Source organism: Diabrotica virgifera, chromosome 1, assembly GCF_917563875.1.
Source record: "Diabrotica virgifera virgifera chromosome 1, PGI_DIABVI_V3a".
NCBI classification, from domain to species: domain Eukaryota; kingdom Metazoa; phylum Arthropoda; class Insecta; order Coleoptera; family Chrysomelidae; genus Diabrotica; species Diabrotica virgifera.
This window is the reverse complement of record NC_065443.1, coordinates 91,545,591-91,560,371: the sequence shown is the minus strand read 5'-3', so window position 1 is coordinate 91,560,371 and position 14,781 is coordinate 91,545,591. Positions and strand designations below refer to the sequence as shown.

The following is a 14,781-nucleotide window of genomic DNA, read 5'->3' as shown; positions in this document are numbered from 1 at the left end:
AGCGGAATACACTATAAGTGGATAAATAACAGAAAAATATCTTACGTTTTGAAGAAGTGAGCTAATTTTATTCGAAATTTGTTCTAACCAATTGTTATCAAGTTTTTCCAGTCATAACTCTTATGTAATAATTTATTATGTTGAAATATTCTTGTAAAAGTAGCATTTTACATAAATTCGTATTAAATTCGTATTTATGTTGGTAGTTGATTTTACGAAAATGTACGTGCTATCCTTTGTTTCACGTTAAGGACAAAACATTGCGCTTATGGAGATCAGTTTTGCCAAACCTCTTGGGTACGGGTGGCTACTTCACTGCCGATATACGATTCATTCTAATCAGTACGTCGTGGTATCGGTGCGCTTCTATCGTCCATAAGAAATACATTAACCTATCTAAGCAATGATCCGTTCTTAACATGAAACGCTCTATAGTCCTTTTCGTGTACCTACATTTTCATTAAAGTAATACATTCTATTAAAAATCTTTGCAATTAAGCACACAATACAAATATAAATTTAATCTATAATACCAATAGCAAGAAAAGCAATATTTTTTAATCACTTATCTACATATTATATCTTTATCTCACTTTATGGCTTTATGTATGTATATTTAAATTGAATTGTTGCGTGTTTTACATCTAAAAATTCTCTGTAACAGTTTTTGCTTTTACTTGTGTTTCTTGCTACTGGCACATTTCTGTTATTTTGAGCATATATTCTTCAGAGATTTACCTTACGGTATGCCAGCAGGCTATAGCTTTTCTAGGACTTTGCGTCATGTCGATCCAGTGGTCCTTTTCGGGACCACTTTCCTTAGGGCCTATGGTGCAGCTGCCGATCAGTGAGTTGTTGACGATTATGTCGGTACCTTGGTCAAATACCGATAACTGGAAAATATAAAATACTATAATAACTATAGATTCTTTTATTAATTAACAGCAAGAGCACAATTCATAAAACCTTCCGTGTATTAATCTATATCAAAGTCTTACATCGTTGTTCCAGCATATCCCTGCATGGTCAGAGACTCGGGCTGATACAAATTCACACTCAGACGGCAGAAGAATGTCTATTGCTATTTCTCACTTCACGTGGATTATTTTACTCCCTGAGGAGCATGTTCGGAGTTATCTTGTTTGGAGTAAAATTTATTTTTTATCTCAGATTTTCGGAAATACATGGAACTATAGATAAGCGATTTAGTTTTTCTATATTATATTTTTAATTTATATGCTATAATGCGGTTTTTTATAACAAATAATTTAAGTAGATCAAAACAAATTTCTTACCTCAATGGCAGCATTACCCACATTATTTGCTGCCAGTGTAAAAGTGAGTGCTTCGTTCCAAACTGGGTTGCAGCTTCCTTTTTTAGTTGCTGTCTTTTTTTTCTTAGACCTCTTGCCATTAACTATTAGGTATACTTTAACAAATGTTTGCAAATCTAAAATAAATATACAATAATACATTAAATAAAATGCAGCCGGAAAAATTAATTTAGACGTTTAAAATTTGGGTCTATTAGCCCAGTCGGGATAGCATTTGACCTTGCATTACAAGCTGCCCCAAATTTTATTCTTCTAATTTTTAGGGGGGGTTAATAGTAGTATAAATTTAAAATCTCGACTGAATTTGACCGTTGCGTTAGCCGCCATGTTGATTTTAAACGAGAACCGTTTTTGCTCAACATCTTCGCCATTTTTAACTTTTTGACAAAAAATTAAAATAAGTTTAAATAATAATAATAAAAAATAAAAGTTTTCATCATAATTTTTTTCGTGCTGTCGTTACTTTCCGAGTTATGGGGAATAAATAGTTACAGTTAGAGCATAATTATTGATTTATTGAATTATCTCGTTTATTATTAGTTTTTCAACAAATTTGAATCTATACAAAAATGAAGAGACTTAAATTTTGTTCAATTTTGATTTCTTTCAGTTTTTTGATAAAATGAATATTTAAGGTAGTACGTATGCGGTAAAGGCGCGGGCGTAAGATCTGACCTGATTGATTTTAGAGCATTTGTTTTTGTTCAATATCTCCGCCATTTTCAACTTTTTGACAAAAAGTGTAAGGACTGAAACTGTTGAAATTACGATTTACTACAATTATTCGAGAGAACCAGTGGCGGGTCTAGGAGGGGGGGAGTGGAAAAATTCCCCCCAGCAGGGTACAAAATTTAAAAACAATTGTTGAAATATTAAAATATGTTAGCTGACATGAAACTTAGTTAACGACAGACAAATGCAATCAATAAAACCCGCTAGTAAATAAAATTAAGTGAACTTAATGCATATAAGTTATTTTTTATGTCTTTTATATACCTACTTAGTTTGGTTGGTGTTTCATTTAAAGTTTCAAAAATTGTATTAAATATGTCTCTTTATTTTTGTTTATGTACAATTATGTCGTAAAGTTAATAATAAATGAAACAATTCAATAATGATGCTTCCCATCCGCTTGCACTATTTTCCCCCTTAACTCGAAGAATATTAATCGCATAAAAAAATTGTTGGAAAGAGGTTGTAAGAAATTGCGTTTTCATCAATTTTAGTCCCTACCGTTTTGTCGAAAAGTTGAAATTGGCGGAGATATAAGCAACAACGGTTCTCCTTTAAAATCAATATGGCGGCTAATGCAACCACGAAATTCAGTCGAGATTTTAAATTTACACTATTATTGATCTCCCGTAAAGGACAAAATTATAAAATTTGGGGCATCTCGGAAACAAGATTCAATTCATATCACTAATTATGCTCTCCCCACCACTTTTTACTATTTTCCCACTTAACTCGGAAAATATCAAATGATTGAAAAAAATTGTTAAAAAAGAAATTGTAGGAAATCATGTTTGGAACAATTTTAGTTGAAAATGGCGTAGATATTGAACAAAAACAATTGCTACAAAATCAATCAGGTCTTACGCTCGTGCAATTATCGCATACGTACTACCTTAAACATTCACTTTAGCAAAAAAATGAAAGAGATTAAAATTGTGTAGAATTTAATTCCCTCAATTTTTGTATAAGAACATTTTTGTAGTAAAACTAATAATAAACGAGATAATTCAATAATTATGCTCTAACTGTCACTATTTTCCGCCATAACTCGGAAAACATCGACGACAGAAAAAAATTGTAACAATAGAAATAATAGAAAATCACATTTTCAACAATTTTGGTTGTTATACTTTTTGTCGAAAAGTTGAAAATGGCGGAGATATTGAGCAAAAACGGTTCTCGTTTAAAATCAAGACGGCGGCTTACGCAACGGCGGAATTCAGTCGAGATTTTAAATTTACACTACTATTGACCCCCTCTAAAGATCAGAACAATAAAATTTGAGGCAGCTCCTAATGCAAGGTTAGGCCTGTTATTCGTCTTAACCCGACTGGACTATATGTACTTTTAAATTTTAATAGTAATTGTAGAGTTCAACCTGGAATGGTTACGGGTTTGGGAATATATTACAATTATAAATGCATCATTATCAGCCCATAGTCGTCCACTACTGAACGTAGGCTTCCTCAAAAAACTTCCAATCCGATTTATATTGCGCTGCTGCAATCCTGTTGGTACAAATACTCTTTAAGTCGTCAGTCCATCTTGTGGATTTTGCCCGGGTTTTCCCGGGTTTTGTCTATCCGCTCTCCCCTCCAATATTTTTCTGGTCCACCTACCATCTTTTATTCTAGCGGCGTGTCTTGCCAACTTCCATTTAATTTTGGCTATGTGTTTTATAATGGATTTACACCACTTCTTCTGCGGATTTCTTCATTTCTTACCCTATCTCTCAACGTTATACCCAACACTGATCTTTCCATTCTACGTTGCGTCACTTGTAGTTTTCGTGCAGATGTCCTTGTTAGAGTAAGTGTCTCTGCACCATATGTAAGAACAGGCAGGACACATTGATTAAAGGCTCTTCTTTTTAAGCTGAGAGGTATATCACCTTTAAAAATATCACGCAGCTTCCATGTTATGCTGCCCATTCCAGTTATTCTTCTTAGCAGATCAGCAGTTTGATTGTCTTTGCTAATTTTTACCATAATATGTCCAAGATATATGTAGCTGTCAACAACTTAAATTTCGACACCTTCTACCTTTAAAGGATGGCTCGGAACTAAATTCGTCATCATTTTTGTCTTTTGGTAATTAATATTTAGACCTACTTTACGCGCTGCATCGCTGAGTTCATTCAACATATCATTGGCAGTTTTTAGTCATCTGAAATCAGAACAATATCATCTGTGAATCGTAGATTTATAGTTGTTGGTGTAGCATTTCTGTATATATTTTCTATAATATTGGTGTACCTATGATCAGTTCGATACTCTTCCAATTAGTGAAGACACTGAAGGTGGATATGAGCTATTACCTCCGATTTCGTTGAACCTCCTTCGATTTGCATGAAAATTGGTGAGTGGTTAGAGGATATCTCAAGGAACAAAGGTGATATAGTGCCAACTTGCGCTCTTAACCTGGGGGGGATGCCACCCCTTCTCGGGGGTGAAAATTATTTTATTAAAAATAACTCCATAATTCGATAGAGGGACAAATTCTAAGCAAAATTTCTTATATAAAGATATTGAAATAAATCAAAACTTTTAGAGTTATTAAAGATCAAAAATGCATGTTTTTAACCAATTTTTCATAAATAACTCAAAAACTATAAGTTGTTAGGCAAAAATTATCACCAAAATTTAAGCTAATAAAAAATAAAATAAACTCCTTATTAGAAACACCTTTTAATGTCAACTAAAAGTGAGTTAAAGGTAATTAAATGTACCTATAGTTTTTTCGACAAGTACCCAAATATAAGCATTCAAGCTTAAATAACGGGAAAATGATGCATTTTATAACATAAACTTATTAAACACATTTCAAAAATTTATCTTTTAAAAATTTTTCCTAAAAATGTTATGGTTTTTTTTTTAATAACTCCCGTTAACTTTTACGATATCAGATCCAACTAAACGCTATTTGAAAGACAATTCGAAGGCTAGTAAACCACGTCGAATTTAGTCTTTTAAACCTCTTACTTTTTTAAAAAATAAAAGGTTAAATGGCCCGGTTACATGGTTCCCACAGCAAAATTTAAGCTTTAAACGTTTCTATCTCGGTTATTTTTACCCTACAGAAATAGTAAAAAAGGTAAAATATTTACTAAGTACATAAAAGACTATAATTTGGTTATATATCATTTTTTACGTATAAGGAGTATTTTTGGAGTTATTATAAAAAGAAAATGAAAATTACGATAATTTGAAAAAATTTTGATTTTTAAAAATTATATCTTTTTCAAAAAAATGCATTCTAAACCGTTAAAAATTGTTGAAATCATTACAATGCTAATATAAAGAAATTATAGTAAGAATTACTATAAATTTTAATTTTTGTGGAAATGGCGTATGTTTTATTTTTCAGTTTTTCCTTAAAAAATCGAAAGGGTTCTCTTATTTTCATCATAACTTGCTTAATTTTGATGCTATTAACTTCCTATGGGGCTCATTTCATAGGTATTCCGAAGTAATTGGAGCAGATATATTTTATAAAATGCATCGTTTTCCCGTTATTTAAGATTGGATACTTAGATTTGAGTACTTATAGAAAAAATATACATTCAATCACCCAGAACTCACTTTGAATTAACATTAGTTTAGTTCTGTAAGTGAGGAGTGTATTTAATTTTTTATTATCTTCAATTTTGGTAATAATAACTTTTTTTGTAAAAGCTTATAGTTTTTGAGTTATACGTAAAAAACAGCTTTAAAACATGCATTTTTTTACGAAAAAAAATTTTTTCATCTTTAATAACTCAAAAATTATGAATTTATGTTAATAATTTTATATAATAAATTTTTCTTAGAATTTGTCCCTATATCGAATTATAGGGTTATTTTTAAGAAACTAATTTTTACCCACGAGAAGGGGTGGCATCCACCCCCAAGGTAAAAGCGCAAGTTGGCATCATGTCACCTTTGTTTCTTGAGGTATCCTCTAACTACTCACCAATTTTCATAAAAAGCGATAAAAGTTCAACGGAATCGGAGGTGAAAACCTTCAGTGACTGCACTAAATACCTTTAGAAGTAATGGTAGTTCGATAGTATCAAACGCTTTATGGAAGTGTATACACGTTAGAACTAGAGGTCTATTGTATTCAATTGATTTTTTTGTATTCAAATTATAAATACAATTTAAGATAAAAGTAATATAACATATAGATAAGCAGTACCTGTGTTGCCTTTACACTGCGCCATCGAAAGATTCCTAGCTTTCAAAAGAACTACAGTCAATCTTTCAGCTGAAGGCAGATAACTAAGGGACACCAAAATCTCTTGTGTATCTTCTTTGGGTTTCTTGTTCCTTGTTATCTCGCCCCAAATTTCTACGCTATTTGCGACGTCAAACTCGCTCATGACTACTGATACTTCTCCGATTATATCATTTCTGGAAAACCTGAAAAAAGAAATGCATTTTTGTAGGAGAACCCATTAACTAGATAAAAGCTAATACTGCTTATTAATGTAAATTGTGGAATTTAAGCAATTTTTAGTGTTTGTTAGGTCATTTCCAGGATCAACCTACTTTCAGAATCATTATGTTTTTGTGGGATTCCAACATGATCAAAGACAACTTTGTAACCCTTTTAGTTCGATTTTTTACACTGCATTTATTTTAGTATTTCAGAAATCATTTTTATACTGGGTAATCCATGGTATAAGCCATCCAAGTATAAAACAAGTTTTAAATTTTGGGCTTGAAATCGCCAACCAATAGACGAGATTTTTATCCTGATAAAAAAGACGTCTCATTTCCCAAATGAGACATGTCTTTGTTGATTTTGTCTCTAGATTATTATGTCAATCTATCAAAATAGTTATTACTTATTGTTTTTTATTACTTATAATTTTATAAGTAATGTGTCAATATAATTCCATCTTATATCCACACTCTATACATAAAATTTAATTAGTCTTATTCTGGGGGCCAATCTTTACTGCAAAAAATATTTTTCATTCTCACGAAGTTGACACGTGTTGGTTATGCATAATTCCATAATACTCTCAAAACAAACTTACCATGAGATTTCCTGTTACAAACCCCTTGTTCCCTTTTTGAGCGAATATATTTTTATGCTCATTGTGTAGGTATCTTTTGGGATTCACACCTATAATGATAGACTTTTCTTTCATCGATGGTTGTGTGAATTTTATAACATTTAACATTCTGTGAAATTTTATAACAATTCTATTATATTTACTAAGAGTCACGATTCGACTTGGCTTATTTTTTTCCAATTTTTCAAAACTGTTATAATTATTAAAATTATTAAAAATTGAGACTTTAAACAAATATCATTCTTATAGTGAAACCAATGATGAAACTAACCACATCTACAGCTATAGGGATGGCGGTTGTTGACAAAACACCGGTTTTCGGCTATATTGGTTTTTTGGACTTACGGTTTAACCTGGTGGTTATAAAAAGTCAAAAAACCGGGTATTCCAAAAACCAGTGTTTGGTTTTTTTAATCAATAGCCAATACCTAATAGGTTACATTTACATTGCACTTTAGTTCGCGATACTCCATTCGAATCGATATCAGTATAAAAGTCAGCCATCAGCGTTATCAACAGCTTCGATCAGCTTAAAATTTTTCGTTGCTGGCGCGGTGGCGAAAAATTTCAACATTTTCTCTCTGAATTCTTTATTTTTGAACTCATCCCGATTTTCACCGGTTATTTAAAAAGGAAAAACAGGTTATAACCGGTATAAAAAAACAATCAGAAAACCGAATATTTCGGAGTAAAAAAACCGGTTTTAGGTTATAACCGGTAGGTTTTTCTCATCCTTAAGCTAAGAGGTTGTCGATCATCTAAGTGCTCTTTGTCATAATTTGAAATTTGCTAGAGCGCAACTTCTATTCCTATTTCGGTTAATCTGTAAAAAGGGTTTATAGAATATTTATTTTAAATACCTGTCGTAGTCGAACACTTGTAATATAAGCGTCTTGGACTGCAATTCCTCGTGCGATACTGGAAACTTAAAATGCTGATCGAAAAGAGGATTGGGATCATTCCGGCAAATATTTGTTTGTCGTTTCCTGGAATCCACCTCTGGTGTAAGGGTTAAGCGGACGTAGGGATCGTTAAATCCTCCCTGGTCGCTACTGGCGAGATCATGAGCTGAAAGAAAAATATTGTGAAAAAAATAAATATGACTAACAATTAATTCTTTTGAAAATAAAAAGGTTCCCTCTGTTTGTTGAATAGATCACTTGTATACGATACAATATTTTTTAATAAAAAAATTGAAAGTTAGTTCCATGCATTTTTAAAATATAATTTAAGAGGATGTTCGCAAAATTTTTCACTAATGCTATTCAAATGCATTCTTTTTTTTTTCGAATCCTGAGAAAACTAATAAGTATTTTTGAAACATTTAAAGCAGAAAGATTACATTATTACTGAGGGCCGAAAGTCCCTGGTAACTTCTATAAAGTGTATTTGAATAATAGCCTAATAAAATAAAAAAAAAAAAAATCAAAATGTAATTCCGTACAGGTTGGAATAAATTTTATATCAAAGTTTAGGTGAACACAAAAGATATTTTCAATAAAGTATTCAAATCAAATGAGGGGATCATTGTTTAAATAATTAAGAAGGGGTCATTTTTGCACAATATTTATTTTTGTAACTGCTGAGGTAATTTACATTTTAATGAAGGTCTTTAGGATTTTTTTTCTACAAAGCTGAAGGATAAATCTTTTACCTAAGACTTACTAAATTAAATTTGACACCCTATTTATTTAAATAATTATATATAAAATTTAAAAATCAAATTTGCAAAAAAATATTATTTGCGTTTTAAATAAGCCATATAACTTATTTTCTTTAATAGGAGAAATTGCGCTATATTAACACGATTAGGTAAAAAAAATATTTGTTAAAAAATATTTAATAATTTATGAGATATTTAATTTGTTTATTAAATGTTACTATATTTTAATTGCAAAAACGCGGTTGTTACCAAAAGAATATATATCTGAGTAAAACCTTATTACTTTTATTTTTATGTATGTTTTCGACAAATGTATTGATAAATTCAAATTTCAATTTAACTTCCATTAAAAACGGCATTTGAAAATTGTTCTAATTTGTTTAAAATTTTTTTTTTAGTAACGTCGCGGGGATTAAACATTTTGAAATACCGTTACGATAATCGGGTTCCTGGGATTTTTTCACTAATTAACAAATTTTTTGTCGTTTTTTCTTCTTCTTTTTTTTCCTTATAGTAAAAGATATATGTAGTTTCGCTTATAGAGGGGGTTTCATTAAGAATGTCCAATCTCTAAGTTGTAGATTCTAGACCTCAAAATATTAAGATTTGACCAAAATTGCTTAAATAAAATACGGCTCCTTATTGAGTTACAAGGTGTTTTATTTAAAAATTTAAAACAATATTTTTGCTCAGTATTTTAAAACTATTTGACGTATCCTTTTCATAATTGGTAGAAAATGTAAGTACTTTACACCCTATGAAATTATATTAAATACAAGTTTCCGGCTATTACCAGAGGCGTACGACAGGGGACAGTAAATGGTTGACCCTTCCCAAATTCTACGTCACTGGTGAAATTGCCATTTTAGCACAATTGTTAGATTCTTCAATACTCTCTATGTAAATAATATCATCTTTAGTCGTAACGGTAAAGTCATCAGTTTTCGAGATAATTTGAAGTTAAACATGTATGGCACAGTTATTTAGTTATTCTGATGTGCCGCTTAATTTTTAGTTTCAAATATCTCGAAAACTAATGATTTTATCGTTAACAGTGAATAATATACTCTTCAGTCTTAACGATAATATCATAAGCTTTCGAGATATTTGGAATTAAAAATTAAGCGGCACAAAACATTAATAAAAATTACTGTTTAACTTCATGTTTAACTGTTACATGTTTAACTTCAAATATCTCGAAAACTAATGACTTTATCGTTACGAGTGAAGAGTAAGTTATTTACATAGAGAGTATTGGAGAATTTAAAAATTGTGCTAAAATGGCAATTTCGCCAGTGACGTAGAATTTGGGAAGGGTCAATCATTTGCTTTCCCCTGTCGTACGCCTCTGGTAATAGCCGGAAACCTGTATTTAACATAATTTCGTAGGGTGTATGTATAGTACCTACACCTTCTACAAAGTATGAAAAGGATACGTCGAATAGTTTTAAAATACTGAGCAAAAATAATTTTTAAATTTTTAAATAAAACACCCTGTAACTCAATAAGGAGCCATATTTTATTGAGATGATTTTGGTTAAATCTTAATATTTTGAGGTCTAGAATCGACAACTCAGAGATTGGACATTCTCGATGAAACCCCTCTATAAGGAAAACTATATCATTTACTATAAGAAAAAAAAAAAAGAAGAAGATAAAACGACAAAAAAAATTTATTAATTAGTGAATAATTCGAAGGAACCCGATTGTCGGAACAACATTTTAAAGTGTTTAATATCCGCGACGATATTAAAAAAAACAAATTATAAACAAATTAGAACAATTTTCAAATGTCATTAGAGTTAAACTGAAATTTGAATTTATCAATACATTTATAGAAAAAATACATAAAAATAAAAGTAATGAGATTTTAAACAGGTTTATATTCTTTTAGTAACAACCGCGTTTTTGCAATTGGAAATATATTAACAGAATTATTAAATATTTTTTAAACAGTTTTTTTTGAACTACCTCTTTTGGTTATATATTTGATTTTTAAATTATATATATAATTATTTAAATAAATAGGGGACCAAATTTAATTTAGTGATTCTTAGGTGAAAAATTTGTCCTTCAGCTTTGTAGAAAAAGACCCTAAAGACCTTCATTAAAATGTAAATCACCTCAGCAGTTAAAAAAGTAAATATTGTCCAAAAATGACCCCTTTTTAATTATTTAAACAATGATTCCCTTATATGATTTGGTTACTTTCTTGAAAATATCTTTTGTACTCACCTAAACTTTGATGTAAAATTTGTTCCAACCTGTACGAATTTACATTTTGATTTACATGTAGTGTAATCTTATTTTACTAGACTATAAGTTACAGCGGGGCGAAAAAGTAGATTAAATTGAGTGTGATTTTTAATTTCAAATATCTCGTTCAAAAGAAACTTTTTATTTCTTCTAAGGGACTTTCGGCCCTCGGCAATAATGTAATCTTTGATTATGCGTTTAAATTTTTTTTAAATATCTATTAGTTTTTCCATAATTCGAAAAAAATGAACACCATATTCGTGGTGATATTTTGCAAATCGAACATTCGCTGTCTTTGCCATACAACTTACTCAGTCGAACATAATGTGCTGACAAGACAATGACAATTTTAAATATTTGACACGATTTCAGGAATATTTTGAGTTGTTTATTAAATAATATTAATAGTGTATTTGATTAATAGTTGATTAAAGACGTGACATTAATAAAAATTTATTTATTGTTTATTATTTATGGAAGATCCAAGCAGAAAATACACCAAGATATGTGCTGTGATCCAAGCATTTTGTTGTTAAGGAGGTTCAAAACTTATATAAGCGTTCCATAGTAACGATATATTATTTAAAAAATCACGGTATTTCGATGTCATACGTATAATTATGACTGAGGTCAACTAGTAGGCTATTGATTATATTCAAAATAAGATAGCTAAAAGGAACTACAACGTTAACGGGGTTTCATTATTTCATATGGTCAATGGACATCTATGTATGAAAAAACCGCGAAGTGCTACCATTTAAAGGGATGCGTTTTTGAGAAATGGTGGAATTAGTCCCTGGGCACAGGTTACATTAGGGTGAGTTCTATGCACTTTTGGTATAAACATACCTACATTAAAATTGTTCCTGGTTAAATTTGCTATCGAAATATCACTTTTTAAAGTCAATGATACTTTTTTTTACAAAAATATATTCAAAAGAAAAAGCACAAAGAAACCCAAAAGAAAGAAATTTTGTTTTTTGTCCCATAACTTTTGTCCACGAGGATGTAGGTATAGACATTGCTTTACAGAAAAAAAACCTACATATTTTTTCTTTAAAATGTTGTTTAGTGGAGGTAATTAGGATTTATAGTTTTCGAAAGATGATTTTTCAAAGTTCGCCACTAACAGCAATTTTGGGCAGTTTTCCTTGTTATTTCGCAAATATTGTTCTGTAACTTTTTTCCACGTAACTTTAGGTATATTAAATGGTACACGTAATAGAAATAGAAATCAATTAGCTTTAAAATGGTCTACTGTATAACGTTGTACGACTTTTTTTTAAAGAGATTATGGTTTTTCAAAGTTTTATACTTTTAACGATTTTTTATAATATAATATAAAAAAAAAATTATATTATTATATGATATATTATATAATATTATATTATATATAGTGTATATAATATAATATTATATTATAGATTATATAATACCTAATATAAAAAAAATATCATTTTTTACATTTTTTACGATTATTTTTGAAATTTCTCATTATAACTTTTTTTTTTTGTACATGAATATACTATATATTGCTCAATAAAGAGGGCTTACTTTCTGTTATTTAAAATGGTGTATCATCTATATTTAAATAATGGAAACCGAGTGATTCTTTGATATTTTTTTACCTGTATTATTAAAAATTATTTCTTTTAAAAAAATTACATAAACATTAGTCTTAGAAAACATCACTTTAGTTAAAATTATTTAAACATTGACCATTAAAAAATTTCAAAATCAAAGTCCATCTCTTCGTTAGCATTAGCTTCAATATCTTCCTCTGACACCTCAGTTATCTTAGAGTCCCACAATTAGTACCCATGCACATGCACCCTTTGCAGAATATTGAAAAACTAATTTCTATCTTCCTACAACCGCAGTTTTTTGTACATCCTTTGGTACATTTATATGCTATTTTTTCAAGCAAAGCTTGTGGTGCAGGAGCTTTGACAGTAAATATTGGAATTAATCCATATTTTGAAGTTTGCCCGGCCGAGTTAAGTGGATCCAAAGTATTACCTATAAAAAATAAGATTCAATCATAACACACAATCAAATAAAAAAGTTATGAGAAATTTAAAAAATAATCCTAAAATCAAAAATCGTTGCCAGTACTTATTACATTTTGAAAAAGCATATCATATTCAAAAATAATCCTAGAATTTTTTATAATACACCATTTTAAAGTAAACAGAATAAGCTTTCATTTTTATTATATAATATATACCTAAATGTAGAAGAAAAAAAGTTATAATGGGAAATTTAAAACATAATCGTAAAAAATATAAAAACTCGTTAAAAGTATAAAATCTTGAAAAAGATAACCTCTTTAAAAGAAGTCGTACAACATTATACAGTAGAACATTTTAAAGGTAATTGATTTCTGTTCCTCTTACATGTACCATTGCATGCCTAAAGTTGCGTAGAAAAAAGTTACAGAAAAATATTTGCGAAATAACAAGGAAAATTACCCAAAATTGCTGTGAGTGGCGAACTTTGAAAAATCATATTGCGAAAACTGTAAATCCTAATTATATATATACACCGTTTTTTAGGCGTCAACGCCCTTCCGGTAGGGGTCTATGGAGGAGTGTCACCGAGCCGCAAGCCCTTATCCCTTGCCGTACTGCTCCTCCATAGGCCGATCAGACACCAGCTTATTCCAGACCAAGTCGTAGATTCTTTTTAGAATTTTAGACTACGACGTCAGCCTTTTTATTTTTCTATTCACCGGGCTGGGGCACGAACCTCGATCGACTCGACAGCATATCCACTATAGATTCGTCAATCTATGGAGGAGTGTCACCGAGCCGCAAGCCCTTATCCCTTGCCGTACTGCTCCTCCATAGGCCGATCAGACACCAGCTTATTCCAGACCAAGTCGTAGATTCTTTTTAGAATTTTAGACTACGACGTCAGCCTTTTTATTTTTCTATTCACCGGGCTGGGGCACGAACCTCGATCGACTCGACAGCATATCCACTATAGATTTGTCAATCGTGCGCCACAGTCCGCTTGGCTAATCTGATCGACGTAAATCCTAATTACCTCTACTAAACACCATTTTAAAGAGAAAATATGTAAGTTTTTTTTCTGTGAAGCAATGTCTATACCTATATCCCCGTGGACAAAAGTTATGGGACAAAAAACAAAATTTCTTTCTTTCGGGTTTCTTTGTGCTTTTTCTTTTGAATATATTTTTGTAAAAAAAAGTATCTTTGACTTTAGAAAGTTATACTTAGATAGGAAATTTAACCAGGAACAATTTTTATGTAGACGTGTTTGTACCAAAAGTGCATAGAACTCACCCTAATGTAACCTGTGCCCAGGGACTAATTCACCCATTTCTCAAAATCGCACCCCTTTAAATGGTAGCACTCCGCGGTTTTTTCATATATAGAGATTCATTGACCATATGAATTAATAAAACCCCGTTAACGTTGTAGTTCCTTTCTATAGTACATAATCAATAGCCTATAGCCACGTACCAAATATCCATCATACTATCAATCTTTTGCGTTATTTTACGGGTTAAAAGGGCAAACACACATTATATTATTATCTATTAATAATATAATGTGACACATTTATATTTTGAATATTTGTAAAATTAACAATTTTAGGACATGTTAAATTACACAATCCCAAACACAGGTGTGATAGCACTTACTTTTAATTAATTGACAGTAACTCGCAAAAGTTAAATTTTAAGAACTGTAGAAACGAATTACTTT

General features: G+C 30.5%; 1 protein-coding gene across 1 annotated transcript in view; it reads right to left on the bottom strand.

The window, feature by feature from the left end:
• Positions 1-221: 221 nt before the first annotated feature.
• LOC114333103 (synaptotagmin-6) overlaps positions 222-14,781 on the bottom strand; it is a 149,914-nt gene continuing 135,354 nt past the window's right edge. Inside the window, exons 5-8 of the mRNA XM_050642372.1 lie at positions 7,989-8,196; positions 6,243-6,466; positions 1,296-1,450; positions 222-893 (exon numbers count right to left, since the gene is read on the bottom strand). Of these exons, the coding sequence (XP_050498329.1) occupies positions 735-893; positions 1,296-1,450; positions 6,243-6,466; positions 7,989-8,196 (746 nt within the window). The 3' untranslated portion in view covers positions 222-734. The remainder of the gene's footprint in view (positions 894-1,295; positions 1,451-6,242; positions 6,467-7,988; positions 8,197-14,781) is intronic.